This window comes from Cygnus atratus, chromosome 24 (genome assembly GCF_013377495.2).
Source record: "Cygnus atratus isolate AKBS03 ecotype Queensland, Australia chromosome 24, CAtr_DNAZoo_HiC_assembly, whole genome shotgun sequence".
In the NCBI taxonomy this organism is placed as follows: domain Eukaryota; kingdom Metazoa; phylum Chordata; class Aves; order Anseriformes; family Anatidae; genus Cygnus; species Cygnus atratus.
In genome coordinates this window covers 4,660,693-4,676,453 of record NC_066385.1, presented here as the reverse complement: position 1 = coordinate 4,676,453, position 15,761 = coordinate 4,660,693, and the positions used below count along the sequence as shown (strand labels likewise).

The 15,761-nt window shown below is 50.5% G+C and overlaps 1 protein-coding gene across 1 annotated transcript in view; it reads left to right on the top strand.

Moving 5' to 3' along the window:
• The window catches only part of LGR6 (leucine rich repeat containing G protein-coupled receptor 6), a 136,116-nt gene extending 121,526 nt beyond the window's left edge, over positions 1-14,590 (top strand). The window contains exons 12-18 of the mRNA XM_035561359.1: positions 443-508; positions 2,669-2,740; positions 4,272-4,343; positions 5,081-5,206; positions 7,317-7,477; positions 12,879-12,959; positions 13,353-14,590. Coding sequence (XP_035417252.1) covers positions 443-508; positions 2,669-2,740; positions 4,272-4,343; positions 5,081-5,206; positions 7,317-7,477; positions 12,879-12,959; positions 13,353-14,590 — 1,816 coding nt within the window. The remainder of the gene's footprint in view (positions 1-442; positions 509-2,668; positions 2,741-4,271; positions 4,344-5,080; positions 5,207-7,316; positions 7,478-12,878; positions 12,960-13,352) is intronic.
• Positions 14,591-15,761: the final 1,171 nt, after the last annotated feature.

Sequence of the window (15,761 nt, the reverse complement as noted above, 5' to 3'; positions counted from 1 at the left end):
AGGGAGCTGGGCTGGGGCTGGCTGAGTGGGTGAGCCACAGCACAATCCTTGCATAGCACAAAGATGCTCAGAGCAAGTGTCAGGTGTGTGCAGAGTGGAGATCCCCTCACCTGGGGGTCCTGCTCCCTAAGGTGTGCGCAGTGTAAGTCATAGAATCATAAAAAAAGAATTATAGAACCATCAAATTGTAGGATCATAGGATGGTTGGCTTGGAAGGGACCTTAAAGATCATCCAGTCCACTCCCCTGCCAGAAGCAGGGACATGTTTTACAAGATCAGGCTGCCCAAAGACACATCCAACCTGGCTTTGAACACTTCTAAGGATGGGAAGCCGTCATCCCTCCCACTCTGGCAATACCTGTTTCCCAAGACAGGGCTCAAGGGCACTCGCTTTTGATTTATTTTTTTCCCTAACATTTACGTGCTGGTTCCTTCCCTGCAGAGAGCTGTCACACAACAAAATCGAAGATCTGCCCAGTTTCCACCGGTGTCAGCGGCTGGAGGAGCTGTGAGTAGAGACCTTGCTTGCGCCGTGCTCTGGGGCAAAAGGGTCACCTCTGGAGGGAGAGGCAGCCCCCAAACACAAAACTCAGCCATCACCCAGCACTGGGAGAGCTGAGCACTGTAACTCGCTGTTGGGACTGCAAACGGGACAGAGCTCCATGCTTTGCCCTTGTGCAAACAGAGAATAAAAATACATTCCCTGTGCATAGGAGCTTAATTCACTTGAGGTTTTTCAGAGGTCTCAGACACAGCAAGCAGAAGTAGGATGTGACAGCACTGAAATTTTGCTTTGCTAATTCAAGTTCCAGACATGAGCTAATCAAGAATGGGATTTATCCCATTCCATGCCATACCATAAACAGCTGCTTCAAGGAGTGGTCCCAAGCTATGGGTGCAAAGTGGCTCTCACACACACTGCTTAGGGCTTGCCACTTCGTGGAGGAGATTGATGCTTTGTTTATGAATAGCGCTTGATCTGGGTCTCCTCTGGGCCCTGGGACGTGCCCCCATTGCTCCAAGACACAGTTATTCATGCTCAGTTTAAAGTGTCCAGAGACCTGACCCCAGAAAGCCTGCAAACCTAACTACCAGAAGTTCTTGCCCTTTTTGAGGAAATAAATATATATAATAGACTCCATGCTTTTACAGAATTCTGCAATCTGAAATAATAGGTGTGTGGGAGCAGCATCCCCACAAAAATACCACGAGAGGCTGTCCCTGCTCCCTGCAGCACCCCAGCCTGCGCAGCCAGAGCAGTTCATCCAGCCTTTGCAAAGCCAGGCATTCGGGCACTGTGAAATCACAGGAAAACTGGAGTCACACAGCCCTTGCTGCCTCTTTGGGAGCTCTGAGGACAGAGCTAGATCTGGAAGTATTTTTATCTATAAAAATAGAAAATGTTTTAAAAAACAGAAGTATCCAAATAATGACAAACTTCCAGAATTCCAAACCTGTAATTTTATGCATGGTACCTAAATTTCTTCTTACAGTATCTCATAATATGCCAAATTCAGACTTATCATCAATATAAAAGCACAGTTAATCCCTCTTTCAGTCTACTGAAGTCAGACAGAGTGTGTTTTAAATCACATTTTCTTACAGAATAAGAATTTGAACCCTTAAGCCCAAAGATATCGTCTGTAAGACCCACTCCCACCTGATATCAGCATTCCTGCTGGGAAATAAGTTGAAAATAAGTCTGGTGGTGTGTGGTGGTACAGCCTGGTATGCAAACACCTTGTGTGTGCCAGTTGCTCTGCTGTAGCTGCCAACGTGCAGGTTTTTACCTGCAACACGCAGGTGGTCCCTTGCAGCTAAATATCCTTGGATTATTTTTCACTGACTTGCCCCAATATTCCTGCTTCCCTCTCCCACTCAGTGCCCCTCTACCTGAGACCCCCAAATTTGTGCAGAGCTCCCTAAGTGCTCTCGTTTAAAACCCTAACTAGAAGTATGAGCAATGCCTTTTTGGCTACACTGAGAAACCACCAGTAGATTAGATGCAAGAGCCTCAAGCCCCTGCCTCTGAAACATGAATATGTGGCCAAACACCAGCTGAAACATCACAGCCATTGCTTGTAGGTCCTTGTGAGCAAGTCTGAGATGATTCAAGACCATTTCTGAGTCTGAAAGGCAGGCTAGCTACCCAACAAATCCCCTGGGTAGAGTACGAAGCAGTGGCTGCTGCCCCTTGCAGAAGGTCACACTTCTGCAGGTCAGGGAAATCGCAATTTTGAGGAACTTAGAAAAAAATATTCACCATTGTTACACACCAGGGAAAAGAAAACTGCAAAACTGTGAATGTTTCACATGAAGTGGATACTTGAATCAGTTCTGGACGTCTTGGGAGGGCTGTGTGCAGTCCGTAGGTCAGTCAGCAAACACCTCCCTGCCCTGCCTTGGGAGGGCAGGAGGCTGCTGGAGGGGATGTAAGCCACGATGGCATCAAAAGAAGAGGTTGTCTGGGCCCTGGAGCTGCCCGTGGGAGAGAATGGCTTTGAGCTGCTTTGTTCCTGCTCATTTACCCCTTGAAATAAGAGCAGATTTTCCAGACACAAATGACTTCTACTGTGATAGTTTGCTTCTGCTGCAGAGGGACACAGAGACCCATGAAGTATGAATGCTGCCTTCAGCTATTTTCTCAGACCAGTTTCTGTTTTTTCAGTGGCCTCCAGCACAACAGGATCCATGAAATCAGAGCAGACACCTTTGTGCAGCTGATGGCCCTGCGCTCCATGTAAGTACCGCCAGGTGTGGCTGGCAGTGGGAATGACCAGGCTTTTTGCTTGGGGAAGGAGAACTGTGAGCACTGAGCCAGGCTGATGTGGAGTTTCCCAGCCCCACTCCCTCTGTCTCTGTTCTGAGGCTTCACGTTCTCCCTGAAGCTGTCCAGTCCCTCCTCTACTTCCAGTCCCTTCCGGAATAGAGGCAGCTGTGCTTAGGGCTCAAGTCTTCTCCCTGGCTTCACTTCTGCATGCAGACACCCCTGTGAATAAATTCCTTGCATGTCAGGCTTACTGCCCACACATGCAGAAACCCCACACCACATGCGCTACCACACACTGCAACTCAAATATTACATGCTACACATGGACAACAGCCTCCTAAATGCCCTTAGAGGCATTGATTCATGGCAGGGATTTACCATGGTGTGCATGAGCTCTAGCAGCCTTTTCCCTACACAGCCTAGTCCTGGGTCATCCAGGAACACTCCTGGGCCTCACATCAATGCAGAGCATCTCATTTGAGTAGGGATTGTCTCCATAAAACTCAAAGAACATGTTAGATGTACTAAGTGCACACAAGCATGCAGATACCGTACACACATAGTGACCTTGCAGTAGACAGCTCACTTAAGTGCTTGTCATCTTTCAGAAGCTAATAAGGCTTTGTAGGGTGTGATTCTCTCTGAGATGTATGGAAAGAGCCCTTCAAGTGCAGATGGTCTTTATTTACTGTTCTGCTGGGAAGTGAACTGAATCACATAGAAGCTTTTTCCCACAGTGCAGCAATTTGAGTGTCATTTAATAGGCCATCGTTCCCAGAGATCCGTGTGTGTCATGGGACCACAACTGCACAGGAACATTCACGTACTACATGTAACACCACAGGCAGCACACAAATGCAAGCATGCTGCTGTCACAGTACAGTCACACAACTGAGCATGTAAGTTCTAGCATTTGTCTCTGGGTGCCTGTAGGAAAGGTTCATCTTACCCACCCTGGCACCCTGGCTCCCTTCAGAATGGGAGAGATGTGGAGAGATGTGGCAGGTTGCTCATGTCGTCAGCCTTAGAAGGAGAAGAAATGGTTCTTGACATACTGATTCCTGCCTGCTTATGACAGAGGGAGGTGAAACCTCTAGGTCAGATGGAAACAGAGGGTATGAAGTTACTGAGGTGCTTCATTGAATCCTTTCCATACCCATCCAACTGCACATGACAGGCAACACTCTCAGATGACCTTGGTTCACCTTCCACACAGCTCCTGAACTTATTTGTCCTTGTCTGGGTGCCCAGCAGTGTGACCACTTCAGAGATGCTCTGGCACTAAGGGCAGACTAAGTAACCTGCTTACTCTGTTAAAAACTACCCAGATACAGACTCAAACATATTTGCCTCCAGGGAGCTGCAATAAGACAGAACTCGCTGCCAACCAAGGGACTACAGATTCCACACTTGTTCGCATCAAAGCCCTTGCCCAGGCCAGTGTCAGCAGCTTCACTCTCCTGTTCTGCACCCCTCTTACTGGCCTGTCCTTGCCTTGCAGAGACCTGAGCTGGAATTACATCCAGTTTATTCACCCTGAAGCCTTTGTGACGCTGCAGTCGCTCGCCAAGCTGTAAGTTGCGGTGATATTTCTTTGCCAGTGGGTCCCTGAAAGCAGGTATCTGAGCACCTCAGACTGACTCCCGGAACTACGGGGGCACCAGAGGTCATTTAGCTGTCAGAAGGGTGCGGTGCTGAGGCCTGAGGTGTGCATCTCAGCACTGATGTGAACAAACCCAATCCCAAAGTTTCCTATCAGTATTAAAGGGATGATGAGATTGCAGATGAGGTCATCTTCAAGATGCTCTCACCCTGCATGCTTAAGTCAGTACTTCCACTTTCTGATGCTTTCACGCCTGCCTTGGATGCCTTTATTGAAGATCAGCATGATAGTGCATTTCAGCAGGAGTCACGGCAGACCACCTTTGCTGGCTCTGGAGGGGTTCCCAGTCCACAGTCCCCTCACTAAGACTTTTGGGTATTTTATGAGCCGGGAGCTGCAGTCATACCTGACCTGCTGTGGGGGAAGTGGCAGGGAAAGAGATGCATGGGGCAGATGCGTGCACAGGGAAGTAGATATCACAGAGAGCTTTCAGCATGGGCCTTAACCCCTGCCCCTCATTTCCCCCAGGGATTGCAGTATCCCCATTAACTCCAGAGGACCCTGGGCCCATGCAGCACCCAGCCCCATTTCAGCCACACATTTCAGGAAGAAAGCAAGAGAGACAGCATGCCTCTCTGAGCCGCTGATGGCTAAGATACCACCAGCACAAGCTGACCGCGCTCTACCTCTCTGCTTTTCCTTCACAGGGACTTGACTGACAACCAGCTGGTCACGCTGCCCCTGGATGGTTTGGGTGGACTGACCCATCTGAAGCTCCAAGGCAACCCGGCGCTCTCTGAGCCCTTCACCAAGGAGAGCTTCCCCAAAATGAGGTACTGGTTGTGCCCTGGGCCTTGTTCACTCTTTCCCTTCTGGCTCTCGCTGCAGTCTGTATTTGTTTATATCAATCAGCCTCCTGCTTTCCTTGTTTATCTCATGCTTTCCTCCATCCTTTCAGGCCAATAGGTTGAGGAAGCTTCATCTGCTGCTAACAAGCCTCATCTTTTAAAGTCTTCCATGGGAAAGCGATGATGCGCTTCTGGGCCTGCCACCCCCATCCCCAAACGCACACACACAAGTGGAAAGCGTGGAGCAGGCCCAGCTCAGGGCTTCTCTCAATGGAAAACATTCCCAGAAGCCAGTCCTAGCTAATGACATCCAGCTTTCCTTCAGTAAACTCTGTTTGTGTGGCCGTGTCTTGTCTGCTATGGATTAATGAGGAGCCTGAAGGGGTCAAACAGAGCAAGACAAGGCTGCAAAAAGCTTGGCGTACAGTGCTGCACCACAGGCTCTGGCTCTCCCTTCTCTATCTTAGCAGTGGGTCTTCAGCACAGCACTTAAGGGGCCTACAGTGCAGGTGACTCAAATTTTCCCCAGGTAAAGCCATCTTTTGCATGGGTCTTCCAGGCAGTTCTTTGGGAGCCATGGATGCATGAGCTGATGCTTCCACCCATCCAGTACAAGCCGAGGGCTCCCAAGGCTGGAACTTCTCACCTTTAGGCACCTCCTCACAGGTCATTGTATCAGTGCTGGGCTTAACAGCTCAGGTCCCCTGAAAAGCATTGATCTGTCACTTGGGTCTGCCTTGGCAGTAGTGCCTGCAGGGCGTTCTCTTGTGACTTTTCTGACTCATCATGGCTGCATGACTGCTTTCCAAACGGCAGGGGATCCCAGAAGCTTCTGGAGGGCTTTCCACACCCAGGATGCCAGTCCTCTGAGCAGAGTGGGTCGAATTCAGCACTTCCAGGAGCATTCCTCCTCTGAACTCATTCCACTAACATCTGTGGGGCTGGTTTGGATTTCTACCAGAGAGACCAAGACTGAGGGAGTGGTTCATTGAAGCAAGCCAGGCCATAGACCCGTTAACATTCCCTAAATTTTGGGGTACTGCCACTAAGCATTTTTATTCTTAGGACATATGTGTGGAGGAATCATCTGAGAAAGATTCCTAGCCATCCTGGGAGGATCTGTACCTCCCTACCACCTTTCAATAATAGGATTTAATTTGGAGCTTATAACAGGAAGCAAGCTTGTATACAGAGTTCCCATAACCTCCCAGGGCTCAGCCAGAAATGTTTGGGAACTTAAAACAAAAGCATATTTTTAGAATATAGAGTTTCACCATATTTACTGATCTTGTCAGAAAACCTTAATTGTCTAGAAAACCTGAGGTTCCTTTGACTTCAGCAGCAGTCTTTCTGGCTTTCAGCAAAGAAGCAGGAGTTTTCTGTCTTTGAAGAAGATGCAACTTCTCACTGACAGCCTAGTATTTCATCCAGATGATGTTCAGCTGCTGTTTAATTAACCTTGTAATACAAACCGTAATAGACAACTAAGAATTCTACTTTCAGGGCAACCAGACAGTAAAATAACTTGCTATATTTAAGATACCTGAGACTCCCCTGCCCTGACTGGTAAGGGTGAGCCACGGTCATGGAACTAGAGCTTGGAGGTGCATCTCTGACCTTCAGCAACAAGCAAAGAGGGTCCTTGCACTTGCTTAAGCTCTTAGGAAGCTCCTTATCCTGAACAAAAGAAAGGATGTTCAGCAAAAAGATGGTCTTGGGGTAAAAACTGAAAACTCCACATGCAGAGGTTGTGCTTATGGCATATAGCTAGCAGGCATGGGAAAGCAAGGCTATTTCAGTCTAGGGAGAACCACACAAAGGTTTTGAGGAATTATCCAGGAACTTCAGTGGTTTCCAAACCTGGGGTTTGATGACAAACAGACAGCATCTTAAGCACCAAAAGTGAGGCAGCCTGGAAGCACTAAGGCATGATTAGGGTCCACACTCTGTCCTGTCTGGAGTCCCTTTCAACAGAGAAGTCCTGCTCCAGTGTAACCATCAGCAAACAGGTTGGCCTTTGACACATGAAAATTAAGCACAAAATGCAAAGCAATAGAGTCAGGTCACCTAAAAGTTCTGCTTTCCCCCTTTGCAGAGTCCTCGAGGTACCTTACGCCTACCAGTGCTGTGCCTATGGAAGTTGCAGTGGCTTCTTCAAGGTGTCCAGCCAATGGGAGGCAGAAGACATGAGCCCTGAGGAGGAAGATCCCCACAAGAGGACCATGGAATTCTTTCCAGGTCATGCTGATAACCACTGTAAGTAGGCAAGGCTGAATGGTGATCTATCTGTGGCAGGGTTATGCTGCGTTGCACCCCCCTCAGAGAAGGCAGACTGATCCTCCTCCAGTTCTGGTGGCCACTTGCTGTGAATGGGCATCAAGCAGTGTCACTGCACTGGAAGAAGAGCTGATCTTGCACTTCTAAACCTTAACATTCGGACAGAAAGATCTGGCAGTCCTCAACAGCACGGGTATGTGTGCTAATTTGACCTTACTGACTACAGAGGGAGGCTGCACAAGCCACCTGAGCAAGGTGGCTGAGGTTACACGGGACAGTTTCTGGGCTTGGTCATTAGGTTTCTGGGCAGTACAGAGCCTCTGGCAGGACATCTGTCTTCATTGCCACAACACGCAGAGGATGGACCCTAAGATTAATCTGAAGGACAAGAGAATGAGCTCAAAAGACTGGAGCTTGCAGCTGGCTGGAAGTAATGAGACCCATGTCCTTACACCTGTGTACCCACCCTGAAGCTACAGCAAAGATCAGGGAGCTATGAAGAAAAGGAAAGGTTTGAGGAATACGATGAGCACAGTATAGGGGCTAAACTATGCATGGCAGAAGTGGCTCCACAGTTAAAGCTGAACAGCAGTTTCTGTTCCAGTGTCAATTTATTCTGTGCTCCAAAATGTACTTCTGCATAAACCCCCATGAAATCTGTTGCACATGGCTATCCAAGGAGTGTGCAAAGCACACCTCCTGCACCCACAGACCCACAGCACATCGGCAGCTCCAAGATGAAATCTGGTCTGATCCCTTTACAAGGGAATCTCAGAATAACACAAAGAAAAGCATGAGCTCCTTTGGCCCCTCTGTAACTGCTGGAGAGTGGAAATATCATCTCAGGACACAGCTTGGATGCTGTATTTGTTTATATGTTTGTGTAAATATAGAGGCCACATGCACTTCCAAGGTCTGAAACGCCCTGTAGGCAAAACCACATCATGCTTGGTGCCTGCAGGAGATGGGGAGAGGACCGAGTCCCTGAGGAGTGGTGCAGCTGCACTTTGCCCACATGCTCCTGGGAACAGCTCACACCCAGCCACAGCAAGGGCATCTGTGCCTCCTGACCCAGCCAGCGAGTGAGTCACAAGCCCTGCGTCCGTCACCCCTGCTACCTGCCCTGTCCTGATCCTTCATGGTCTAAGTATAAGCTTTAGCAATGTAAAAAGTCCAGCCAGAGGCTAGCCAGTGTGATTCCTACTTGCATGATATGGCTTCAGGAAGCATGGTAGACTGGTGGTTGCACTGGGCGGACAGTACAGCGGAGGCGTATGTTACGGTCATTGCTGCAGGAATTTCTTCTCCTCCGGGTTAGTTTTTCCATCATTAATGCAGCCCATACTTTAATAATCCTTGTGCATATAGTTGGGGTGTTTGCCCAACATATTACAGTATCTTCAATGAAACTGTGAAAAGACATGGTTTGCAGCCAGGGACCATAGTACTGCTTACAGACCTGGTCTTGCTGGGCACCAAACGCTGAAGCTATTTGCTGTCTCAAATGTCCTGGCCCTGACAAGCAACCAACACCCTCCACAGGCCTCCAAACCAGTCTCAATCCCATGGATTATATGTGTGCTCAGGAGATATTAGGACCAGAGGGGAATGCTGAGTGCTTCTAAGATGTGCCAGATGAGACTCTTAACAGCTCGTAAAGGCCCACATTTTCAGATGTTAAAGCACTGGGTTTCTCTGAAATATCAAACCACAGCTGTACAAACGTGGAATGCACAAGAAGGTCCTTTCTCACTATGCACAGCTTTCACGGATCATTCTCCCTACCATTCAGCAACACATGGGCTATTCTTGGCGATTAGGGTTTTGTGATGTTGCTGTCTTACTTAATTAATTGTTGCTTTATTTATGTTCCCAATGCTTCCTTTCAGATGGCCACCAGTGGTATTTAACTCTGTTATATGAGTTGTGCAACAGTTCCTCCTTAAGGAGGAAAAAAAGCTCCCAAACATTCCTTCCCTGCAAGAGAGAAAGTGGCCTCATTACAAGAAAATAACTCATTTTTTCCCTGCAGTGTACACCAGGCTTGTCAGGGCACTTGGGTGCTGTGGGAAAACTTGAGAGGCATGGGGCACGCTTCCAGATAGCCAGACCCTCTTGTCCTCGCGTAGGGCTTCCAGCAAGGGACTGAGGATCCCTTTACAAACAAGTCCGCAGAACCTCACAGCTGGATGGTGAGAGGTGACTGGTCCCAGACCAGCTGTGTAGGGATGAGAAACGGGTGCTGGTGGCAAAGTCCTGCTCCGGCAGCCAGGCAAAGCAGCTGCCCCCAGCATATCCCAGCCATCAGCCAAGCCTTGCTCCCAAGCAACCATCTGAATTCCAACCACAGAGTGCAAGTGGCTTCATGGACCCCAGGGCTGGCAGCTCTCTCCCACCCTCCCAGGGCCCTGGAGATATGGGAACCCCGCCTGCCACTTAGGGGACACCACCCAAGTGTGTCCATTCACGTCCAGCTGACGGCCACGTGAGGCCCAAAGCAGCGTGCTTAGGGCGTGTCCCATCACTCAGTCACCTTATCACAACAGACGTTTCCAAAACTTTTGCTGCTTGGGATATGCCTTCCTGGATTATGGTTGGTGGCGTTTAGCAGATGCCCCTGACCCGAGCCTGTCCCCCGTGGCTGGGCAGCAGCCCCGAAGGCTCGGGGGCTCGTCACACAGCACGGCCACCCCGCGCTCCCCGGCACCTCCCTCCTGCCACCCTCCCAAAACTGGCTGCAGAGGGAGGACAGGGAAAGTGCAAATACTACATTGCCGTGGGGCACTTCCATCACTGTCCCAGCACCCCCTTGGGGACGACTGGTTTGAGGATAGAAAGGGATATATTTACTTAAAAGCATATGTTTGCAATAACGGAACAAAGCTACAGAAAGCGAGAAGAGAACACACTTGTATGGTTATCCTTGACAATAAGACACTGCTTTATTCAGTCTAGCATCTCCATTAGCTTGTAAAGCCATTTAACTTCTGCAACTGTCCAGCAAGCCCTGGAGGGCCCTTAGAGCTACTCATTTCCTATTTCTGTCTTTCAAGAAGGTTACTCAAGTACCCCAAAAGCACCTGTCCAGGCCCCTTGCAACCACCCATGCCCTAACTCCGAGGGAGAGAGCAATTACCTGCAAAACCCAAGTGGTGCTGCCCTTGCTAAGGCAGACAATACAAAACGAAAAGAAGCATCCAGATCAATGTTTTCTTTTCTACCCGTTTTCCAGCAATTCTCCTCCTTTTCCTCCCACCTCACTGTTCCTACGGCCTGCTGGGAACCATTAAAACTGAAAGGACAATACTAGCAAAGTTGTTTTTTCCACAAAGCCTCAGAAAGTGGAGGTGCTGTGGTAAAATTGTAATAAATAAGGGCTACTTCAAAAACAATGCAGTCTGCATTGACAGAACAAAAAAAGCCATTTTCAACTACCAACAGTTCGCAGGCTGGGGGAAATACTGATTTCCAGCAGAGAGAGGTACATTTTCTGCTTTGAATCCTGCTGTGCTGGCCGAGGATTGCTCTGCAATTCACAGCTAGCTCAGTAGTCCAGGCAAAACAAAAGATCACTGCCTTCACCTCATGCAAATGTTTAACCTACGCTTAAAATCATCCTTTGTGCATTCTGGTCCTTTGAAGAGAAAAGGGATGGGGGCAGATTTTGTTTGAACGTTACCATGGCCTGGGTGGCAGGGGGGCACAGAAAGTGCAAGTCTCTGCATTGATTTGAGTATTGGGACTGCACATCACAGCCTCTGCACTGTGGATGGAAGAGACACTGGAGATTTATAAGACTATAAAATACAAGGAGGAAATATTTTTCCATCCCACTGTGAGGGTTTTCTTGCCAGACTCCAGAGCAGCAGTAATATTTCAACTCATACAGACAGATTTAAAAAATGGCATTTTTTTTCCAAAGCTCACTTGAAGTTGAGAAAGCCACAACGCTTGTCAGGAGGCACTAAAGATAGCGCGTTATTTGTCATCATTCTTTGATCAAATAATCCCAGTCATGTTTTCAAACACAGGCAGGGAGCAGATCTCATGAGAGGCACCATCTCAAAGCAAAGTAGGCATCTAACCCACTTTGGTTAGCCACATCTTCAACACTGTGAAAACTCACCTTCCTGGTGAGCTGTCACAGACTGGCTGGGTACAGCATCCATCACAGCACCCGATGCAGATTTCATCCCACAGCCACAGATCTGGTCCAAGCTCCCTGGCTATCAGGCAAGCAGAAAACACCAAAAAAAAAGCCTTTCCCCTTCCTCCCGCCTGTAGAAAACCTTCCGGTGTTCCCCGCTGGGAGCAAAAGGCTGTGCTGGTGCCATGGGTGGGGATGGTGCAGCGGGACAGCAGCTGTCCTCACTGTGCCCTTCCCAGTGCTGTGAAACTACGGTGGTTTCAGAGGGGAAACAGGGAACAAAGCAGAAAAGCATGTCTTGGAGTAGACTAGGAGGATGCTATTCTCCTTGGTGGTGACCTACACCATGATTTTGGCCCACAGGCACATGGAAAACACATCTGAGATCTTGGCCCCATTCTCTTCCAGCAGCTTTTCCTTCAGGCAGGGAACCTCTGTCTGACCCTCGGAGCACCCAAGCCCTGCTCAGGGTGCAGCTGCCAGAGGGATGTGGGTGCTGGCCCAGCAGGCTGGGCTCTGAGCGCAGTGCGGTCTGGTTTCATAAATCCCATGGATCCAAAGGCTGCACACATGGAGCATCACTCTGCCTTTAAGAAAACTCAGGACTGGGAACCTCCAGGGTCACAAGCACGACACTACAGTCTCAAGAAATCATAGGATATGAAATAAAGTAATGATGCTCTGTCTTTTTTCTTCTGAGCCATTTGGTGGTAGTGGCAGTTGCAAACAATTTTGTGCTGCAAGTAGAGGCTGAGAGTTGTCTTTGAACAAAGCTCCAAAATCCTTGTTGATGAACTAACATCGAACAAGGCCTTCCCAGAGAGCTTCCATTTACGAGATGCATTTGAAGGCTTTGTTTTCTGTAACCACATAGGCTAGAGCATTTCTTTATTTTTCATGCAGCATGCTGGGAGGAGGGATCTGCAAGTCACACAACTCTGGGATCCGGGGTTCTTATGCTTCAAATGTTGGGAGTAGCCTAAAAACAGAGGGGTTGGCCACACTGCAACCCGCCAACATTTGCAAGACATCTCCATGCCTTCTTCTTCCCCAACAGTGACTGCAGGGGACAAACTGGGCACCAGCAGATACTAATCTTTGAACAAATGGGCTGGGAAATGGCTGGGAAGGTCTATGCTGAGGACAAGCAGTGAGAAAAGCTTCTGGCCCAGCTAGCCCTGATGGCCCTGCTCATTCTTCTTCAAGCAGTGTTTCTCTCTTGTTTTCTCCCAGATGACCTAGATGCGGATGACCTCCAGCTGGACCTTGAGGAGTCAAAGCTGCACCCCACTATTCAGTGCACACCCAGCCCCGGTGAGCAGCCAGGGAAACCCTTTTCTTTGAACACAGCTGGGCTCCTTCAAGCAGCTCTAAATCCCCAGGCTTCCGTGACCCTTCCTGAAGTGTCTCACAGACATGAAGACCACAAGCCTGAAATTCTGGGCTCTGGCCAGTCTGGGGGCAAGTGAGGAGGACAACTTCCTTCTCCCACTTGGATGTAGCTGCCCTCCTACAAGGAGAAAACAAGGGCATTGTATCCCTGACATGGGCGGTTACTTTTGTATGCTCCTTTCCAGCCTTTGGCATTCATTAGGCATGGGGCTGGCGGGGCCAGGAGAGGGCTGGGACTTGGCCACTGCGCTGAGCAGCACCGCTAGAACAGTGTGGCAACTTCTCAGTTTAACTTTGGGTTTTGTTTTCTTTCAGGTCCCTTCAAGCCTTGTGATCACCTGTTCGAGAGTTGGATCATCCGCCTGGGAGTCTGGGTCATCGTTCTGGTCTCGGTGCTCTGTAACGGGCTGGTCATTCTGGCTGTCTTTGCCTCTCCCAGCTACCTCTCTCCGGTTAAGTTCGTCATCGGCTCCATAGCTGGAGCCAACATGCTGACCGGCATTTACTGCAGTATGCTAGCCCTTGTTGACGCCCTGACCTACGGCCAGTTTGCAAAGTTCGGCGCCAGGTGGGAGACTGGCACGGGCTGCAGGGTGACAGGGTTCCTGTCGGTGTTTGCCTCCGAGGCTGCCATCTTTCTGCTGACGCTGGCTGCGGTGCAGTGCAGCATTTCAGTCTCCTGTGTGCGGGGCTACAGGAAGGCACCCTCCCTAGGCAAGGTCAAGGCCGCAGCCCTTTGCTGCCTGTTGCTGTCCTCTGTGGCTGCAGTTCTGCCTCTTTTCTCCATTGGGGAATACGGAGCATCCCCTCTGTGCCTCCCATATCCCATCCCAGATGGGAAACCTGCCACCCTGGGCTTCACTGTGGCCTTAGTGATGACAAACATGCTCTGTTTCCTGACTATTACGGGCACCTACATCCGACTCTACTGCAACCTGTTGAAGGGGGAGTTCAGCGCTGTCTGGGACTGTGCCATGGTCAAACATGTGGCCTGGCTGATCTTCACCAACTGCCTCCTTTACTGCCCAGTGGCCTTCCTCACCTTCTCTTCCACGCTCAACCTCTTCCTCATCACCCCAGAGGTCATCAAATCCGTCCTCCTTGTGGTCCTGCCCCTGCCCGCCTGCCTGAACCCCTTGCTCTACCTGCTCTTCAACCCCCACTTCAGAGATGATCTCCGCCTGCTGAGGCAGAAGAGCCAAGAAAAGGGGAGCTACCCCCAGTCCTGCGGGGTCGACGACATGGAGAAAAGCTCCTATGACTCCACCCAGGCTCTGGTGAGCTTCTCTGACATCGACCACATATTCGAGACACCCGATTCCCTGGGAGTGCACCCCATCCTCGACAGCTACGGCTTCCCCTCCATGACGCTTGTCCCCTGCCAGCAAAGGGTGGGCACCAGGGGGAAGGAGAGGGGCTACTCTGAGCACTGCCCCTGCCTCAATGACAGTGAGGTGCTGATCGCTTCAGAGAGCCGAGATCCAGCTGGCAGCAGCCTCCGGATAGCCTTCTTCCCCTCCCCACCCACGCCACCCTACACATCTCACTTATAAACCTCGGAGTAGCCGTGCCCAACAGCCCCACACCACACACTGAGGGCCAGCCCCAGGGCTGGGTGGCCAGCAGGGTGACAGCAGGCTGCTCCGTGTAAAGCACCAGTACAACCCGTCTACCCTCACCCCCCATCATATACGCCTTGGCAACAGGCACCGCACTGCCAGCTGCCACTCGCCTGGAAGGGCTCCGACTGAGCTCCAGACACTCAGGGCTGGCCAAGGGAGGAGGCAAACCCCCTGCGCGCGTGTTTCCCCTGCTAGGGACTGTGTGGGAGAGAGCCCCACCAGCTCAGGAAATGGCTCAGGGAGACCCTCCTCCTCGTCATCCTGAAGCACCACGAGCCGGGAGGAGCCTGCAGCAAAACCGAGCGTGTCTTCTCAAGGCAAAGACGTCTCAGCAAACAAAAGCCATTGCTCTGTGGCAGAAGTATGTGGAAGTGGCTGTCTGTAATGATATGGCCACCCACAGGGACCTCAGGCCTTGTCCTCCAGGGTCTTCTGCAGGCCCCACAGGCCCCTGGCAATGGGCTTGTGTCTCCCTCACACCATCAGCTGGAAAAGCAGAGGAAATGGGTTACAAGCAGCGCACTCATTTGTGCACCTGAGGTTTGGATGGCTTCCATGTTGGGAGGCTCTGCCTCACCCACCGAGAGCCTCGCCGTTAGGCAGGACCCACACTTTGAGTCACTCCCAGGAGCTGGGGATGCTCAGCCCTTCTGTCAGTCTGGCCCCCGGTGTCTCACAAGGGGTCTCAGAACCCCAAAGCAGCCAAATCCAAACACCTCCCCAGAGAAACCTACGTGTTTTGCCTGAGGTCACCTGGCCAGGGTGCCCAGGGGGTCACAGGGCTCCCTCCATCTCCATCGCACCCTCCACCTTCGCACGCCCAGGGCACTCCTGGCTCCTGGGGAGGTGCAGCGGGGATGGGGCCTGGCTCATTCACTGCCCCCAAACCTCACTCCTGGAAGGTGTTGACGGTTCTTGGGTACGTGTCCCCCACACAGAACAGCCAGTCCCCTATTTTGAGGACAGCTCGTGTAGAAGGAGGGAACAGAAATCAGCCTTGTGGGATGATGGTGTCAGGAGGACACAGGCCACTGCGAACAGTCTTGAATTCGCTCCCTGCAGCTCAGGGATCTCCCAAATCCATCCTCTCCATCACAATCCC